The 20,532-nt window shown below is 43.0% G+C and overlaps 1 protein-coding gene across 8 annotated transcripts; it reads right to left on the minus strand.

The window, feature by feature from the left end:
• Positions 1–3,204: 3,204 nt before the first annotated feature.
• TPBG (trophoblast glycoprotein) lies at positions 3,205–19,844 on the minus strand. Of its 8 annotated transcripts, XR_007470534.1 has the most exons (7): positions 19,389–19,844; positions 18,177–18,292; positions 13,177–13,206; positions 12,563–12,616; positions 10,864–10,933; positions 4,908–4,970; positions 3,205–3,623 (listed from the first exon to the last, which is right to left on the minus strand). XR_007470534.1 is itself a non-coding variant. In XM_033428551.2 (3 exons), the coding sequence occupies exon 3, from the start codon at positions 17,938–17,940 to the stop codon at positions 16,681–16,683; it is 1,260 nt and encodes a 419-aa protein (XP_033284442.1). In that variant the 5' UTR covers positions 17,941–18,292; positions 19,389–19,512; positions 19,639–19,837; the 3' UTR covers positions 16,018–16,680. The 8 variants fall into 8 exon arrangements, 6 of the variants coding, with proteins under 6 accessions (XP_033284442.1, XP_033284441.1, XP_004270134.1 ...); XR_007470533.1 differs by lacking the exon at positions 12,563–12,616; XM_033428551.2 differs by lacking the exons at positions 3,205–3,623; positions 4,908–4,970; positions 10,864–10,933; positions 12,563–12,616; positions 13,177–13,206 and having other exon boundaries at positions 16,018–18,292; positions 19,389–19,512; positions 19,639–19,837.
• Positions 19,845–20,532: the final 688 nt, after the last annotated feature.

Consider the following 20,532-nt stretch of genomic DNA (forward strand, 5'->3'; position numbering starts at 1 on the left):
TGATCTGAAACACAGCTACGCATCTTTCTTATAAAGAGATGGGTCTTTTAATTTTCAGAACTAATTATTAAAGTTAAGTCAAAAATGTTTTTTTTAATTCTAAATTTTAAACATTTAAAATATTTTTAAATCAACTCACGCTAGTATAACAGACTTCTAGCATGACTTTAATTTTTTTTCTAGAAATTCTCCCATACAGTTGGAGGTTCGTTACAATGGTCCCAAACAATGTGTAACAAACAAATTATGTTACAAAATAAGAGAATAATTCTTGATGACAAACCAAACAGCAACAGCTAGTTTTGTCTGATATAATATTTTTTAGTGGGCCAAGTTTATTATTTTGCCCTCATTTATCAAATACTTCGTGCCTTACATGCGGTATTTTCAGAATGTATGAAAACAGAATTATGCTTTAAATCGTCTGGCAAAATTCTAAAAAGTTTTGTTCAGAACAAGAGTAACATCTACTGGATTGCTATTGTCTTTCTAGAAGTCCAAAGCCAAGTTGAGGTTTGCTCAGTTTTTACTGAGGAAGAGTAATTGCTCTGTTTACTCTGACATAATCTGCCTTCACTTTCTGAAATAAACTGAAACTCCTAATGAATAATATGCTTGTTTCCTGAAGAACATATTATCTAAATAATAATTTAGAGCTATGATATAAGATTCTACTGCCAAATCATGAAGTCAGATTTATTTGGTTCACTTACATAAGCCAATTACATATTTTGTACTTGTTTAAATATTATAATGCATCATCTTCAGTCCTTTAAAAAAAAATTCATTTCAGGAAAAAAACTAAAGGGTAAGTAGTGGTATGAGGGTAAAGGAACTGATGTTGATTAAATTGCTTCAACTCCTGGTAAAACTACAAAATAATTGCACATTAAAATAGAATGAGCATCTCTGATAAGAGTTCTTCTCATCTGCAAATGTCCATAAAAATCACATCTTTTCATTTTAAAGATGCCTAAATGAGAGTCAGTTAATTAAAGGGAAACTACCTTATGCAATTATAATTGTTAAGGAGTTATGCAAAGTTAACCAGCAGTGGTATAAAAGGCATAAAAATCTGTCCCTCTTTTTGTCTTTGTAAGCGACATGTTCTTGATGACAGGATGGAGAAAATTCAAAAGGAAAAAAGTGTAACCATGAGAAAGTATGTGTGTGCGTGTGTGTTGTGTGATATTCTTCAAAAAAAGCATAGTTTTGATTACAGTTCTCCCTACGCAAAAACCTTCAACTGCTCACTGTTTCTTTTGAATAAGTTCTAAACTCTTAAATATGCCTACAAAGCCTTCCATGCTTTTGTCCTAAACTATCTTACCAGTTACCTCCCATTACTCGCCACCCTTTCTTCTCTTGGCTCCAAACAAACCACTTGCTATTTCCCTAATATAACCTGGGTTTTTCCTTTCCACACTTTTGTTCACACTGTTTCTGTTGACTGGAATATTCTCTCTCCAGCACCACTTCACCCTACCCCACCACCTACCATAACCCCAAACTGACTGGGAAAAATCCCACTCTCTCAGTTAAGATGCTTATAGCTTCCGGTAGCAGAATACTCAACTAACTGCTTTAAACAATACAGACATTTATTATCTTACATAGCAAGAAGTTCTGAGAAAGAGCCATGTGCTTTCTTTCATTCTACTTTGCTGTCTTTAGCATGTTGGCCATTGTCTTGAGGCTTGTTTCCTTATAGTCACAAGATAGTTGCCACTGCTCCAGGCATTCCTTCCTATGTCAACAGAGAGGAAGAAAGGAGTTCCTTAAAGGAGTTTTTTAAGGGAAGGAAAAGCTTTTCCAGCATGCACTTAGCAAACCTCTGCTAAGGTGCTAATTAAAAGGAATCATCCACGCTCATTCTCTAGCTTCAAAGAAGGCAAGAAATACAGGCATCTAGTACTTTCAGCCCCTAAAACAGGAGATGGACTGTACTATCCAGGAGGAGGATAGGAATGGTGACCAACTGTTGCCTCTAGTCCTCCAAAGCCCTGATCTAATGACGTTGACTCCATGAAGCCCTCTCTGAGTCATCCACTAAAAGTTACCTCTCCTTTGGTTTTGCACAACACTGTGTAGCTTTTATATTTACATTTTGCTTTGTATTCGAGTTATCTGTATGCTTGCCTCATTTCCACTATGAGAATGCATCAATCCTGTCTTGTTCATGTTTTATTCCCATATCCTCTAGCATAGTCCTTGACCCTTAGAAAGTGTTGAATAAATATTTCCTGAACTGAAAACCTCACTAATTTGAACGACAGTTAGATGATTCACTTTAGCTACAGGGGGAAAAAGAAACATCATATCCGCCTCCCAAAAAAAAAAACTTAGAACTTTCACCACATTTGCAATTAATACAAATGCTGCTTTTCAATAAGCAAAGTACAGAGGTAACAGTCAGAAACAAAATTAAAAATAGAGAGAGGCTGACCTTATCCTCTCTGCTGACAAAACAAAAACAAGCACAAAATCATCCTGGCAAATGTGCTGTTTTCTCAAGACTGGTCCACTAGCTACTGGATGAAGGAAGACTCCCAAGGGCTCATCCTAAAGGATCCCAGACTCAAGCCAACTTAGACCAAAAGGATCAGGGCTGCCTACCAGGGACAGAGCAATGAGCTAGGAGCATCCTGAGTTCCTGAGGATTTCATGGAGCAGGGCTGCCATATCACCTCTGGACTTCAAATCTACGAACTTGTAAGAGAAAGAAGTAAATTCACTTCTACTGGGTTTTCCGCCATTCACAACTAAGCCTAATCCAAATTAATGCACTCGATCTACCCTGCGGACTATGGTACTGCCAGAACCTTTGGAGCCGGTCAGGGCCTCCAAGAAGCCATTGCCATTAGGCAAGTCCTCTTGAGTTAAGCCTCAGCCCAGCTTGGAACTCGATTCAGTTTGAAGATGGGCCCAAACTAATTCCATCCAGTCATGTACCATCAACTCTCTGCACTCATTTCTCTTGGCAAATTATTGGCTGCATATTGAGTTTCTCAAGCAAAACAAAGGATAGTAACAAATCGTCAAACATCCTAAGCGTCAACATTGCTGACTGTGTTTAGTTAAATGCCATTTTTTCCTAACACAAAGTCATAGGATTGAGTGAGGCCTTCCCAAGGAAAAAGCAACTTACCTCCCTCCAGGGGGTAGGTGAGACATACGGAAAAATCTGATTTAATGGTTCTTTGCTTTTTATTTATGTTGCTATATCTTTTATTAAAGATCATCTGGCTAACACTGTGGCAACCTGCGCAAGCAAAACAGTCAAGTGTAGGGGAAGAAGAGGCAACGTAAAAATGCATTTTGTATTTATTCTAAATGTCAGTTTAATTGAAAAAGTTGTTTCTTTGCACGGAGAGGTTATTTTGCTGATGCGACCAACAGAGTCAGTTAAAGTAAGCTGGTTTGTACACGAAGATGCAGATGGCTTGAAAAATATCCTTATCACAGCGCACGTCAGGGAGGGTTTACATAGACAGCAGAGGAATCCGTGAAGCTGGGCCTTGCTGAGAACAGTGGGATTAACACCCTGGAAGATACACAAGAAGGCCAGGAGCACTTGTTCTCAGTTTCTCCACCCAGAGGGCAACTGTCCAGCCAAGATTAAGCTGAAAAGACAGGATAAATTATTCTTAGCTCTAACAGGGAGAATTTTACAACCACTCTGATTCAAGTGATAAACACAGACCTCACATCAGATAATTAAGGTCCAAACATTGAAGAGAAGACTTGAACTGTCTGATTTCTCTACATTGGTCTTATTATACTGATTTTCAAAACTAAGTTTCACTTTGTGGAAAACATTTCCCCAGAATGGATGCAGCCAATCGCATAAAACTGATTTAAAGCCACAAAGGAAGTCTATGAACCCATCTAGATATTGAAAGTAAAATAGTGATACTATTTGTCTTAAAGAAAGTGCTGGTTTTTTAAGCTATTGTGATTTTTTTTTTCCATTTCAGATTTGCAGATGGAATTCTCACATTGCTCTCTTCCATATACAATATCTTATTCGGGGCCTTATATTTACCATTTCTTCACATACATTAAATACCACTGAAATGTAGTGATTTTGTGTTTATACTTTAACATCAAAAAATGAAAACCTAAGGACTTTGAAACTGAAATTAAATTATTTGGTGACTTATCCATAACCCCAAATACCATACTTGTTAAGGAGAAACCTGTTATATATAGTCTTAACTTCCCTAAGAATATAGCATTGTGGTTATCGTGGTATGTGTGAGAAGAGAAGCAATATAGCACAGTGGTTAAGAAGTGGACTTTAGAGATTCAAATCTAGGATCCTGGCTTCCAAATCTTAGCTCTACCACTTACCAGCTATGTGAACAATGGGCAGGTTATTTAACTTCCAAAGTGCCTCAGTTTCCTCATCTATGAAATAATCCCTACTACACGCTCCCATTAAGAGGACAAAATAATTTAATGTTAATATAGCACTTGGTGCCAAAGCACTTTCTTAAGTAACACAAAATGTCTCTGCAGTTAACAGTAAAAAGCTAATTTAAAACTCCCTACCTATATGTGACCAACTTACTCTCAGGACTATTAGAACATAATACCACCCAACACTTAACTTGATTAGCCAGTATTAAATTATTAAGATTGCAGATTTGCTCAAGCAGTCTCTCTGGTGAATTCATTTCTCATGAGAACACAAATCGAAGGATAGAAAAGATGAAGAAAGGACAGAGTATGAAGTACCCTGGCTGTTAGAGCCAGTCTCCTCCATTCATTCATTCATTCAAAGGTCAAAACCAGCTGGCCCTAAGAACTGACACACTAAATAGTGGCACCATCTTTCAACTTGATCAGGGAAACTTTTTCTTTTTGATTTGTGAGATAAAAACCAATATAAAGTACCATCTTACCTTAACTATTGAAACAGCCATGTATCTCCTGTCTCTCACTACATCACTGCCAGACAGGTCTTCCTGGAGCAAAACAATAAGAGTCTGACTCCATTTTTGATGTTTGTTCTCTGATACTTTCAAGCCCCACTCCTCCCTATTCATTTGTTGCCTCACATCTGGGCAAACCAATAAGAAGTGTGTCATGTATATAAATGTCAAACCACTATGTTGTATACCTGAAACTAATACAATATTGCATGTCAACTATACTTAAAAACATTTTTTTTAAGGGCCAAGGATGCCCTTACTCTGTTGGATAACTGCAAAATGGACCAACAAAGACTATGGGTTCTGTTGAGTACAGAGATTTATCAACATGCCAAAGAGTTATTTCAAAACTGACTTAAGACCAGTGTCTCTCAACCCATTAAAGCAGTAATCACCATGGAGGGGCCTCTAACCCTGACAGTACTGAGTTGGGACTCTCTGTAGGAAGAAACTTATAAATATGAGCAGAGTACAGTAGAACCCTCCAGAGTATATCCAGTAACCACCAAGTAGAGGTATGGGGGACTTTGCTATAGGGCAAGGAATCAGAAATGAAACAGAGTTCAGCAATTTGACCCAATTGTGAATCCAGAATATACTAAAATAATTTATCCAACAGAGCACTGATTGGCTTTTGTGCCTCTACAACACTGGTTCTAAATTAATTTTAACATCAGCTAAGATGCACCCATTGGCCTTAATCAATACTGGTGCCCAAGTTACAATTACAGCTGGGGATCCCAGTACATTTAAACAATTATAGCTGGGGATCCCAATACATTTGCCTCCTTAGGTAGGAATAAACCTACCTAAGGAGGCAGAAAACCTGTACTATGAAAATTATAAGACACTGATAAAAGACACTGATAATGACATAAGCAGATGGAAAGATGTACTGTGATCTTGGATTGGAAGAATCAATATTGTTAAAATGACCATACTACCTAAGGCAATCTACAGATTCAATGCAATCCCTATCAAATTATCAGTGGTATTTTTCACAGAACTGGAACAAAAAATTTTTAGTTTGTATGGAAACACAAAAGACCCTGAGTAGCCAAACCATCTTGAGAAAGAAGAACAGAGATGGAGGAATCATGCTCCCTGACTGCAGACAATACTACAAAACTACAGTCATCAAAACAGTATGGTACTGGTACAAAAATAAACACCTAGATCAATGGAACAGGATAGAAAGCCCAGAAATAAACCCATGCACTTATGGTCAATCTATGACAAAGGAAGCAAAAATATACAACGGATAAAAGATAGTCTCTTCAATAAGTGGTGCTGGGAAAACTGGACAGCTACATGTAACAGAATGAAATTAGAACATTCTCTAACAGCATATTCAGAATAAACCCAAAATGGATTATAGACCTAAATGTAAGACCGGATTCTATAAAACTTCTAGAGGAAAAAATAGGCAGGACATTCTTAAACATAAATTGCAGCAACATATTTTTGGATCTATCTCATAAAGTAATGGAAACAAAAACAAAAACAAATGGGACCTAATTAAGCTTAAAAGTTTTTGCACAGCAAAGGAAACCATAAACAAAACAACCCACAGAATGGGAGAAAATATTTGCAAACAATGCGACTGACAAGGGATTAATTTCCAAAATATGCAAACAGCTCATACAGCTCAATATCAAAACAACAAACAACCCAACTGAAAAATGGGCATTAGACCAAATATATATCTCTCCAAAGAAGACATACAGTTGGCCAAGAGGCACATGAAAAGACGCTCAGTATCGCTAATTATTAGGGAAATGTAAGTCAAAACCAAAATGAGGTATCACCTCACACCGGTTAGAATGGCCGTCATCAAAAAGTCTACGAATAGGGCTTCTCTGGTGGCGCAGTGGTTGAGAGTCCGCCTGCCGATGCAGGGGACACGGGTTAGTGCCCCGGTCTGGGAAGATCCCACATGCCGCGGAGCGGCTGGGCCCGTGAGCCATGGCCGCTGAGCCTGCATGTCCGGAGCCTGTGCTCCGCGACGGGAGAGGCCACAACAGTGAGAGGCCCGCGTACCGCAGAAAAAAAAAAAAAAAAAAAGTCTACAAATAATAAATGCTGGAGAGGGTGTGGAGAACAGGGAACCCTCCTACACTGTTGGTGGGAATGTAAATTGGTGCAGCCACTATGGAGAACAGTATGGAGGTTCCTTAAAAAACTAAAAATAGAGTTACCATATGATCCTGCAATCCTGCTCCTGGGCATATATCCAGAGAAAACTTTAATTCGACAGGATACCTGCACCCAAATGTTCATAGCAGCTCTATTTACAATAGCCAAGATATGGAAGCAACCTAAATGTCCATCGACAGATGAATGGATAATGAAGATGTGGTACATATATACAATGGAATATCACTGAGCCATTAAAAAGAATGAAATAATGCTATTTGCAGCAACATGGATGGACCTGGAGATTTTCATACTAAGTGAAGTATGTCAGAGAAAGACAAACACCATATGATATCACTTATATGTGGAATCTTAAAAAAATGATGCAAATTAACTTATTTACAAAACAGAAACAGACTCACAGACATAGAAAACAAATTTATGGTTTCCAAAGGGGAAAGAGGGGGGAGATCTGCTGGCCACCTGGAGAGTGTGTGTGTGTGCGCGTGTGTGTGTGATTACTCAGGATGAACTTTACTTTATCTGTGATAAGGTCACCATAACATGTGATGGAGCCTTCTAGCAAGCTGCTGCTATCCACCTAACCAAGTCAGCCTAGATCAAGGACGAGATTCAAGGGTCAGCACAACTGGCCAAACTTCATGCAGTCATCTTAGTGATGGAAAATGCTTGATCAAAAATTGGTCCAAAGTGTATGTTTTGCTGCGGAGCAGCTAGGCCCGTAAGCCATGGCTGCTGAGCCTGCGCATCCGGAGCCTGTGCTCCGCAATGGGAGAGGCCACAACAGTGAGAGGCCCGCAGACGGCAAAAAAAAAAAAAGGCCAAAGTGCATGTTTTTACAGAATCTGTAAAAAAAAAAAAAAATGTCCAATTAGTCTCACCAATGGCAACAACTCCTTATCCAAGGAGTTGATTGCCCTTTAGATACCTAAGATAAAAATCAAGGTCCACATAAAGTTTGCCCATACTAGAGCCAAAATAAAAGGCCTCCTCAAGACATTTCTTATCCCTTTCAGAGTTCCAGACATTACTGATGGTGACCAAGGCATGCATTTCACTTCTCAAAACAAATACCATAGACTCTAGAACGAGACATTCAATGGAACTTCCGCCTTACTAATGGCCACATGCTGTAAGCCTCAGAGAGCCATAATAGCTTACTTAAATAAGTTCAACATCAATGAAATGAGACATAGCACATCAGCAATCAAACATCAGTGGTGAATTATAATTGAGTCTGATTTCATCTGTGATGTCTGAGTACTGACAGCTTTCAAGCCCATACCCCCCCCGCCCACTTTCTGTCCCACACTGGGGCAAGCTCCTAAGAAGGCCCATGAGCTTCATCCCTTGGCCCCTGCTGGGTAGTTAAAACCACAAATACCCCAACTCTCACTCTGGTCCCACCCCTTAATCACAATGAAAAACAAAGCCAAGCTCTACCCTCCCAGAAAATCCCGTATGGGAGTCATAAACCTTTTGCTACCCTCTTTATGCATGTGTGGTGTCATCAGGCTTGATATCCAAACTTATTTGGGGAGGGGATGTGGATCTTACCCACGAGGGGATGACCACATCTATGCGTATCACTCCCCTGCTCATAGACCTCCAATAACACCCCCACTGTCCACTGAATTAAATAGAAACTATTGATCGTAACTACAGATTTATCTTTCTAGTCTCACTCTCCACTATTCTCCTTGATAAACATCATGCTTCAAATGCTGCTGTTCCCAGAACGCACCTGGTCTTTAATTGCCTCCATTCTCTGTGCTTATGCTCTGTCCTGAGTTTTCTCTTCTACCCACTGTATCTATCAGCCCTTCTTCAAAATCATCTTAAAAGCCAATCCTCCATGAACGATTTTCTGAATCTTCCAATTAGACAAGCTCTCTCCCTGCTTTGAACCCCATATCACACAGTTTGAATCTCTGGCAGTGCTTTATCACATTCTACCCTATAACAAAGTCATTCACATCTTATTGCTCCTGAAGCTCAGGGGTTGACAGCACAGGTCCTGGAAACAGACCAAAAAAAAAAAAAAATCCCACATCTGATTCTTGCTACCTGGTTGTGCTTGGGCAAGTCACCTAGCATCTCTAAACCTCAATTTTCTCTTCCAATGAGAATAAGATCCTACACCTGAAGGGTTTTGCCTAGAATCTGATGCATACTAAGAACTCAATAAAATGTTAGCTATTATCATTGTTTATCCTCTCAACTGGATCAGAAGCAATTTTATGTCATAAACTCATTTTTTAATCCAATGCAACAACAGTGTCTGGTATATAGAAAGCATTGAATAGATATCTATTGAATGAACTGAATAAATGGCTCATAGGACTTCACTGAAATTTTAAAGCAGATTAACAGTAAGATCAGCACAGTTAAATCACGTGCATGAATGTAAATTAATTCTAAGAACACACACACACAAATCATCTAAAAAGAGAGTAGAATTCAGGAAAACATAGGTTTGTCTTAAAAACTGCTTGCTAACTTGTAACTAGTTTCCCAGAGGTTCCTCCACACCCCATATCACCTCTCCCAACCCTGCAACACACACATACACACTCTTATAACTGGGTTATGGACTTAGCTATCTTCTAATTTTGGTATTTTAACAGAGAGTAGACATTTGTGGATCAAAAACAGTGACAAGTTAATTAGCCACTTAGAGTTTCTTTCTGTTCAAAATCCTGTCCACAGAGCATTCAGTACTTTGTTTAAGAAAATCATATAGTGAACGATGTTGTTCCACATTTAATATTCTTAAATAGACATCAAAAATATTTTTAGAGTTTAGAAGAAAAAGATTACCCTCTGCTGCAGTAATTCTCATTCAAGGATCTGCTTTAAGGGAAAAATATGGGAGACGTAGAAACACAGGTAGGTATAACGATGCTTATGAGAACATTAGCAAGAAACATCCTATGTGTGTAAAATATGTGATTGTCTGCAGTACTTTATTAAAATAGCTTTTTTTTTTTTTTTTTGCAGTATGCGGGCCTCTCACTGTTGTGGCCTCTCCCGTTGCGGAGCACAGGCTCTGGACGCGCAGGCTCAGCGGCCATGGCTCACAGGCCCAGCCGCTCTGCGGCATGTGGGATCTTCCCGGACTGGGGCACGAACCCGTGTCCCCTGCATCGGCAGGCGGACTCTCAACCACTGCGCCACCCGGGAAGCCCTGAAATAGTTTTTAATGGTAGTAGGGGATGGTCACAACATTGTGAGTGGAAAGGCAGGTACAGCGTGATGCCAACAGGAAGCAGTTTATCTCAACATTAAGGCACTTTTCCTTAGTGATAGGATTATTCATGGTGTTTGTCCCCACTGTATTTTTAAATAATCTACGAGAAACATGAGTTAATTTAAAAATATGTCCTTTAGGGCTTCCCTGGTAGCGCAGTGGTTGAGAGTCCGCCTGCCGATGCAGGGGACACGGGTTCGTGCCCCGGTCTGGGAAGATCCCACATGCCGCGGAGCGGCTGGGCCCGTGAGCCATGGCCGCTGAGCCTGCGCATCCGGAGCCTGCGCTCCGCAACGGGAGAGGCCACGACAGTGAGAGGCCCGCGTACCGCAAAAAAACAAAAAACAAGTGTCCTTTAAATGTTTGATAGCCATGTGTTTGCCATGATCTATAAAAATAACTACAGAATGTGTCTAATTGAAAGATTAAAGCCTTCCTTGAAGGCATTTAACTAGCTGTATTGTCAAACTCAGAGAATCTGCATTGCACATAGAAAGGAACGTTTGTAAATTGACTGACCTGATGTTTCAGTCAGTCCAGCTCTCCTGTGTGCAAGTCGTCACCTTGAAATGTTATGTATCATGGTTCTCTTTAGGGGAAGAAAACACAAAGTTGTACAAATAGGACTGTGGGGGGGCGAAAGGGAGGTCAGGAGAACTGTAAACTTCCACTTTAAAAAAGCCTATCTTGATAACATCTTCAGGTTCTTGAAAACATATTCCCAAATATTTACTTTTCACAAAAATATTATAGTTGGTAATATTTTAAGCTTTGGCTTCCTTAAAAGCAAATGTATCCTTACATTCACCAAGTCCAAATGGGAACCACCAATAAATCCTATTAGCAGAACATGTCAGCTAAACTGCATTTCTGTTTTTATAAACACTTACAGGTTTGTGACGTGGTAACCATGATCCCGAATCTTATACCACATTTTCATTTTCAGTAGCCAAGCAAACCTCATGAATTTCCCACGTGACACATTAAAAGGCACCGATGATAGATTTTTCTCAAAATTCACGTAAGATGAGAAACCTTTTGCGATCTGTGGCATGCATGCTACAGGACATTGGGACTGTCCTGAATTTGGTCCTGTATATGTAGAGACAGTGAACTGGCACAGCAGCAGCAGAGCTGCTGGGGTTTGGCCCGTCAGTCCACTGGTTTTCCAGGGTGATGATGGATTTCCGTCGATTTGGATTCCCTGTTTGGTCTCGGTCCTCAGAGGATGGGTGGTAGCCTGCACCCGGAGTGGGTTCCAGCCGGGAGAGGCGAGCAGAGCATGCAAAGCTGACTGCTCACCTGGTGACTGACCGACTTCACGGCCTGTGAACTTGGTCTCATTTGTTTGGTGTTCTCACCAGCTGAGCTAACTCATCTTTTAAGATAGAACTACACAGGCTCGCACAGCTTTCCAGAGTTGTTTTCTCTTCCAAAGAAATATCACCATTAAATTTCCGAAATATTTCCTATCATACTATGGACTCAGAGGAACTTTATGGAAGCATATTCTGGGGTCTGACACTAATTTTTTGCATGCACTGAAAGTGAAATTTAAACAAATGTAGTGAATGTTTGAGCACAAAGCAAAAACAATAAAACAAATTCACGTCAATTGCCTTTTTTTAAATTAGACAAGAGAATTTCAAAGGTCTCAAGGTAGGTAATTAGCAATACCACCATGTGGCAAAAAAAGAACTAGAAAGGGAGTCTGGAACCCTGAGATCTAGTCCTAGTTGTTGCTATTTAACATGTCACAATTATCAGGTTTTCATTTGTAGAATGGGAAACTGGGCTTGACACATTTAAGAGCCCATCCAATTTTGAAATACTAAGAATTCTTTTTCTTGTCAAAAATACATAAATCATATATTAAATGTTTTTAAATCTAGATTTTTTTAACCCATGACAAAATTAGAGCTGCTAAAATGTTTTAAGATAAAACATAAAACCAGCCTGCATTTTTATTTTATTTTTTTTTTGCGCGGTACGCGGGCCTCTCACTGTTGTGGCCTCCCGTTGCGGAGCACAGGCTCCGGACACGCAGGCTCAGCGGCCATGGCTCACGGGCCCAGCCGCTCCACGGCATGTGGGATCTTCCCGGACCGGGGCACGAACCCATGTCCCCAGCATCGGCAGGTGGACTCTCAACCACCGCGCCACCAGGGAAGCCCCAGCCTGAATTTTTAATCAAACATTACTAGGGATGGAAAAATACCTGTACAAAACATCCTCAAGGAGCTGTTTTTCTCCTCCTAAAAGACAGGATCACCTAGACAATACAGAATGTATTTTCTTAAACTAATTATTTTCTAGTGCAGTGCTGCAGTATTACTGAAAGATTTTAAAAATACATCATCAAGGTATTTTTCATATATGATCTAGAAATATAATTTCCTCCTTCCCTCTCCTTTACTGTGAAAGATCCTTGCACAAGTGTAAAAGTGAAACTTGAATCTCATCTGAAAAATGTCTGTCTTCACTGCAGGGTGCTGCTCTCTGAAGGCTGGATTTTGGAGCAGAAAGAAAGCACGGGCCAAACTGGTTTTAACTTGCAAACCAGCAGAAATGATAGGAAAGATTCCCAAGCTAGAGCTGCAAAGCCTCTGATGTCCTAAAGAAGGTAAGCCTCCTATTTGGAACATTAGTCCAAAAGGGACAGAGTCAAACGAAATCCCTAAGGAAACAATCATAGTTCATTTGGGACCTTCTTTTTTTCCACCCACTTTAATTAAAAAGTCAGATAACAAAGCTGTAACTTATTTCCGATTAAATATTGAGATGAGCATAATCCACATTTGCTGCCAATCAAGGTATTTTAAAGGAATGTACCTTTTATTTCAACCAATCCTTCCTCCGCCTCTGAAAAAAAAAAAAGAAAAATCTTGTCTATTATCGATAGTATCAATTTAAGTAGCTCTTTTTTCTTTAAAAAATGTTATCAAATGTGCTTCAAAGAATCCTTATAAGAAAGATCTATCAGTTATAAGGTATAAGTGTGCCTCATGGGTCACCATTGAGTCGCATGGGGCAGCAAAATTGATGATACATATATTAATGTTGCAAACTGAACTGTTACATTGAAAAGGGCGAGTTACAATTCAGGGTCAAATAGCTGTATTAGCCTAAATTCTTGCCACTTTAAATTGAAATTTATTGGACGTTTTAATAGCTTTTTAAATTGAGGGATTTATCAAGTACCTAAATTTTTAAGTATTTTTCTAACTTTCTTCAAATGAAACTTGTAAAGGAAAAATGAAGGGTGTTTTCTGCTGAAACATTTGCTGAGTAATAAAAAGTATCACCAACCAAAATAATTTTGAAAAATGGACTATTTGTAGGTTTCTAGGATCAATAATGCATAATGGTACTAAAGAACAGTGTTTAAAACAAGTACACTTAAAGCGATACTTTCATTTTCTTTTTGCCTATAATCCTTATTGGATTTATATAGCACCTGTCTGCCAAGGAACTCAGACTGCCTTATAAGCTTATAGACTTCGAGTATTATGACTACACAATAACAAATGTTTTCAAGCAGTAATATTTTTTACCTTAAGAATGTCTATTTCCATGTACTGGGGAAGAGCAAGCAGTGATATGATATAAAATTGGGAAGTTTATACAAAAGAAGCAAGGGGGTGAAAAAGAAGCAGAAAATCATAAACTTCAAAAACGCCATCACCTAATGGGCAAAAACTCGGCTTCACTGTATCACAGATTCTGCTTCAGTGAGTTGATGAGAAAAGCTAGACTGACAAATCGAGCGCTTTCCTGGATGTTAGATAGAGCTCAGTTTTTAACTGTTAGATTATCACATGATGAAGGAGAAATCATTCTTCTGAACGGAGACTCTATAAATTTTACAATTTGTTGTTTCCTACAATATCAGCAGACTTAGCAATGAAAGCCCATCGGCAGTGTATTCCTAAGATGGTGTGCTTTTATTTATTAGATGTTTTCACTATTTTTTGGCTGTGCTTTGGCATCACCCTTAGGAAATAATGGCAGCCAGCCAGTTTATGAATTCCTGGTGAACACTTAAAATGTTTAATGGAATAATATTAAGTACCATATATTTAACCTTTTCTTAGGAATTGTAGGATCTGACGTATAACCCCAAAATAATGCATACTGTTTCATAAAATGAGCCTTAAGGAACTTAATATAGTTAAAATTAAAACATCATATTCTGTCTGTCTAATCTAATCTAAATAAGGAACAGATTCAGATATTTTTAGCTCTATTTTGAAAACTTCTGAATTTAACTCAAAGAGGAAAAAGCTTTCTATGCTTCTATTGTAAAAAAGATTTCTAGAACTAAAGTACTGTCTAATCCTATTTCATTTATAAAAGTATGGAAAACTAAATTTTATTTCAAATATAAAACACCCCCGAACATGGTCTTTTTTTTTTTTTTTTCTGGACATGGGCCTCTCACTGTTGTGGCCTCTCCCGTTGTGGAGCACAGGCTCCGGACGCGCAGGCTCAGTGGCCATGGCTCACGGGCCCAGCCGCTTCGCGGCATGTGGTATTTTCCCAGACCGGGGCACGAACCCGTGTCGCCTGCCTCGGCAGGCGGACTCTCAACCACTGCGCCACCAGGGAAGCCCACCAGAACATGATCATTTTAAAGGGAAAGAAGGGCCCTAAGACTTACTGGCACTAGTTTACCTACACTTTAAATTAAGCAGTAATGGCTAAATTAAAAGTCACTTTATATAAGAGTTTAGAGACTAATGGAATTTACTTTTAAACTTACTTGGCAAATAATAAACTCTGAAAAAAAATCTTGTCTATTATTGACAATATCACTTGATTAATCAATTGCTTTTATTTACACCTAAGTGTGATTTATTCTTCACAAAGGTGTATATACTAACATAGAGTTTAGCTAAAGTCAAAATGTCCCCAAATTCTTAAGTGCTGAACTGAACATAAGAACCTACGATTAGTTGAGACACTCATTTGTAAACATAGACAGTTATCTCTGGTTATTTCCTCAAATTCATATCCTACCATAACAATTATTTTTTAAACACATTAGCAGTCTCTGATAATCAAACTGTCAACCCTATAGGTACCATTTTAAGCATTTAAAAAAATATATTCTCAGGAAAATCTAAGTTCCAATTTACATTATGACCTTATAACTTTTTAAAGTTACTCTTTCAAATCTTTTATTTTAGAATATTCTATGTCTTAAGACACTTCATTTTCATACATTTATTTGCATTATATTTGTTTCATACTCTGCTCTAAAAATCCACAGAACAATTTCACATGGAGAGTTTTATTATGTAAATAATTTTGTTCTGTCCTAACAACTTAGTCTAGAAAAAGCCCCACACTGTGAACTGCTTATCATACCGAACTCTTCCCTCTTACGAACTTTATAATGCTTTTACAAAATAGTTTAATGAATAGCATTAACTTTCACATGAATATTCAAATTCTCTATGTAAACCCTGAAAGGATCCACCATCTCAAAACTATCTCCAAAGTCTGTCTGTATAAGACACTGCTCCCGTTTCATTCTCAGCTATAATAACGAATACCTTAATTATCATCAGAACCAAGACCATTTAATATCACTGCCCCTAATCTTTTTTTCAAATAGTAAACTTGAACACAACTGTAATTCTTTTAAGAATCTTTATTTAATTTTTTTGGAACAATTTAGTTTGCTGGATCTCGATGCAGTTTATAAAAAAACGTCAGCACAGTTTCATATAAACTGCAATCAGAAAAGTAACTTGTCAAAGAAGTTATCTGAAGTTGCAAGTTATTTTTTGTAATATGCAGAACAGGAAAATGTAAGCATGCTCTCAGATGCAGGTGCTCCTGTGTGCTATGGAGTTACTTTGAAGAGCTTGCTAAGGTCTGCGGGCAGTTTATGGAATGCAATCATTCTCTCCACAATTTTGGTACATGAGAATAAAACTGATATTTATGAAATACGTCTTTTTCTCAAAAAAGTTGAGGCAGCTTTTGTTGAATGCTATCTGTGGGAGTACACTTGATAACCTTGAGCTGTACTAAGAGAAACAGCCAGCCAGGAGGCCATGTTCATGCTGAAACTTGAAAACATCCCTCCAGACGTGTTGATTTCCCAGAAAAGGAAGAGGATAAAACACTAAGCACAGTTGTCCATTGTCTTACAGTAGCAGAACACACCAAGAAACTTTACATAAGGGAGCAAACTCCCTTCACTGCTTTCAGTCAAGGTCAGTGGCAGCTACAGTGGAGGGTGGTGGTGCAGCAAGCCTAGGACAGGACAAAAGCTGAAGTCTACATCTCATGCATAGCTGTCCTTGTTCTGTCCTCGCGCGGTTCTCAGACATCCGAATTAGAACTGAGGTTTGTTAACCTGGGGTCCGCATTGATTTCATATCTGTAATGATACCCTTCCATGTGATCCCTGCAGGCATCTCTGATGTTATGCATCCACTTTTTTATCCCTTTGCGGTTCAAATACAAAACCAGTAGGAAAATGGCGCCTATCAGGGCTAAAACAATACCCAGGAAGACATAAGACGTCTGCAGGGATGGAGGAAGGATAGGGTCACAGTCCAGGTCGGAGCTGTTGAGTTCCAAGAGGACCCGATTCCTCATTTTTTCCGGGAATGCACAGGTGAGCCTGGCTTTGCCCTGCACTACCTCTGTCTCCTTGAGCCAGGCCACCATGTCCTCCATGTGGCAGTCACAGACCCAGGGATTGTCGTCCAGGAAGACCCTGACGTGAGGCAGGCTTTGCAGCTCTGCCAGGGTGCCGTTGTGCAGGACCTTGAGGGCGTTGTTCTCCAGGTGGAGGCTTTCGAGGTGTGTCAGGTTGCGGAAGGACACATAGGTCAGGCTCACCAGCGAGTTGTTGCGCAGGTCCAGGTGCCTGAGGCCGGGCAGCTGGGCCAGGGCGTCGCGGGGCAGGTAGAGGAGGCGGTTGCTGACCAGCTCCAGGCGGCGGAGCCCGCGCAGAGCGTGGCCTGCTCGCAGGGCCGCTGCCACCGCACCCTCAAAGCTCCGGTTCTGCCGCTCGGCGGCAGGGGGCACGATGCGGTTCAGGATCAGTTCCACCAGGGGGCTGGGGGCCGCGACGCTGGCGTTGCCGCCCGAGAAGGCGAAGGGGCTTAGGTCGGCCAGCGGGTTGTGGCTGAGGTCGAGCTGGCGCAGGCTGGGCAGATGCGCGAAGGCGCCGGCGCGCACCTCCTCCAGGTGGCTGCCGCTGAGGTTGAGCGCGGCCAGCTCGGCCAGCGGCGGCCGGCGGGCGAAGGCCCCGGCGGGGAGCACTGCCAGCTGATTGCCGGTGAGGAAGAGGTTGCGCACGTAGGGGGGCAGGTCCGCGGGCACCTCGGTCAGGTTGCGGTTAACGCACTTGACGGTGCGCGCCGCCTCGGAGCACTCGCACGCCGGGGGGCATCGGCCCGACAGCTGGGGCTGGGCGGACGCCGCGGAGACCGGGAACGCCGAGGAGGTGGACGAGGACGCAGAGGAGGGGAGGGAGGACGACGAGACCCAGCCCAGGAGGACCAGCGCCAGCCGTGCCAGCCGCAGCCTCCCGTCCCCGGCGGCGGGGCCCCGGGAGCACCCCCCAGGCATCGCGGCTCGGGTCTCCCCGGAGCTGAGCTGGGACGCTGCCCGCTCCGAAGGTTCGGGAGGTTGGGCCCGGAGGGCGCGGGCCGGACGAAAGCGTCTGGAGAAAACTTTCGTCTTGTGGAAGCTGAGGAGGGCTGCTGCCGCCGCCGCTGCCGCAGGAACTTGGCTAACCCCCTCGCCGCCGGGCGTCCCCCTCCTGGGGCCGAGTCCCCCGCCCCTTCCCTCCAGAAAGTACGCACGGCGGGTCGGGACGCTCAGCGCCGCGCTCTTCCTCCGCGCCTCTTCCAGCAGCCGCCCCCGGGTGGCACCTCCTCGCCTCTTTTGTTGGCGCCTCGCGCAGGATCTGCGGCGCGACCTGGGACAAGCGGGAGAGAAGCGTGAGGGGCAGCGGCGCCCGCAGCTCCCCGAGTGCAGGAACCGGCCTCTGCCAGCCAAGTCGTCCCCACTCGGTACCCGAGACCTCCCTCCTTTAAGCCCGTCCGAGCCTCGCCTGCCCCAGCGCGCCACGCAGATCCGTACCCCGGGAGAGGGGCGCGCGACCCGAGATGCCGGAGCGCAAAGTCTGTCGTCTGCTGCGGCCCCTACTATATATACCCTTGCAGCTCCCGCCCTCCTCCTTTCCCGATCCCACTCGTCCTGTCCCCCACCCCCCACCCCCGCTCCCCCGCTCCCCCGCATCGAACTTCTCGCTTAATCCCCAGCGCCTCCCGGCCAAACTTCTCACTCTCCCAGGTCCTTCCCCCCACCTTCTCTGCAGACTACCTGCCTTCCGGGGTCTCCGCCCCCCGCCCGGACTTCTCCTCCCGGCCCAGGTGAGGATGAGAGGGAAGTTTCATGCTACAGGAGTATTTTCATCTCTCAGAACCCTCTCGGATTAAGTGGAGGAGCGTATAGCTGGCGCCCCCAAGCCCGCGCCCCCTCCAGCCCCTCGGATCCGAGGGCATTCCAGTCATCTCCGAAAGGGAGGGGAGAGGCCTCGAACAAAGCGACGGCGGAACCCGGACCTGCGCTCCTCTCCTGCCAGAGGGCGGGGAGGGGCCCCGGAGCTGCCTTCTCCGCCACCTCCCCACCGCTCACCTCCGCGCGCCCGCCCGCCCGCCACCTCCCGAGACAACTCCCAGTCCCACCGGAGTCGCGGGGACTTCTCGGGTCCGAGCTGCGCGCCGACTCTCCTCGCACCCCAGCCCCAGGCCCAACCTCCGCAGCTGGGAAAAACCAATCCGGGGGGCGGGGGAGGGCAGGCCTGCCGGAGTGGCTGCTCCGGCCGCGCGGCCAGCCTCGGCGGACCTGGGTGGGGGGATTGAATAAAGGAGGCGAGGGGGGAGTCTGCGCCGCGCACCTCCCCCTGGTGGAAACTGACGAGGAATGCGCCAGAAAAGGTGAGGGAATCCCTTCTTCTCCCCCTTCCCCGACATTCCATGGTGGTTCCTCGTTTTGCATACTGGACTTACCTTGGACAGGAACAAAACCGCTGGTGAATCTCGTGGAATTCGTCCTGATTCGGGCACTTATGGCAGTAACCGGGTAGATTTAGGCGTCACAGAGCAACGCGAAGCAGCAGCGTAAAGAAGGGAGCTGAAAATGCACAGCGGCAGCGGTAAAACGCCCAGCAGCCTGCAAGGGAGTTTCGCGAGTCTTCCCACCAAAGTGATAACGTTAGACTGCCAACTTCAGATTTAGGTGTAATTAACGCGTCCCTACCTGTCCCGCCCCCGCACTTCTCCGGATAAGTTACGGAACTTGTGAAGGGAGAGCGCTAACTTTAAGAAGGGGAGGAAAAAGATTGGTGGAGAAGAGATTCACTTTTGATTCATGAGCTTTTCCCTTCCCCAAATTAAAAGCAGAAGGAAGAAAACGGCCGCCAAAGCGTCCTAGAAACAAAAGGCATACAGAGAGGACGTGAGTCACCCGGAAAGCGGACCCGCCCCGCTCACCAGATGTGGCAGCGATGTGTCAGTGCAAGTCACTTAAGATGGGAGAGCTCACGGGGTGGCAGTGGGAGGGAGGCCGCCTGGGGAGAGCAGAAGTTTGGTACCAATGTCTAACGCCCCAGGAGGCGCCAGGTAGGCAGGGAACCGAGAGGCTGAAGTCGGGAAAGGAGACTCTGAATGACTGAGTATAGGGGGGATTTGTTACATCGGAGAGGTTTGGGGTCCTGCAGGCTCAATCCTTGTTCTCTCAATGACTCTGTATCTCCTTTCTCCCCATCAAATAATTTCCCTGAAAGGATGAGAAGGTGGCTGGTTATTCAAGGCTTGTTCATTTTAGAAAGAAAATGGCAATTAGAGAAAACAGTTGGGGAAATTAAGATCTGGGAATATGAAAAGGATCGAATAAAGAATGCCGAAGTTTGTGCCTGTGACGTGTGCCTTTACTGTGAAAAAAGGCCCCAGCTCTCAAGTTGATTCCTTATTACTTTTGTGGGAAGAGATAGTCTGCAGAGCCAATAGCCAAAATGACCCAGACAAGACCTGGAGGGGTTGGAGAACGCAACAATCTGTGCAAAAAGCCAGTTTTGTTCACTTGCGTCTTCAGCACGTTCATCGAAATCGCTTTTTCTTGTTTTTAAAAGTGTTTTTTACCACGAATGTGAAA

The sequence above is a fragment of the Orcinus orca genome, chromosome 12, assembly GCF_937001465.1.
Source record: "Orcinus orca chromosome 12, mOrcOrc1.1, whole genome shotgun sequence".
Lineage (NCBI taxonomy): Eukaryota > Metazoa > Chordata > Mammalia > Artiodactyla > Delphinidae > Orcinus > Orcinus orca.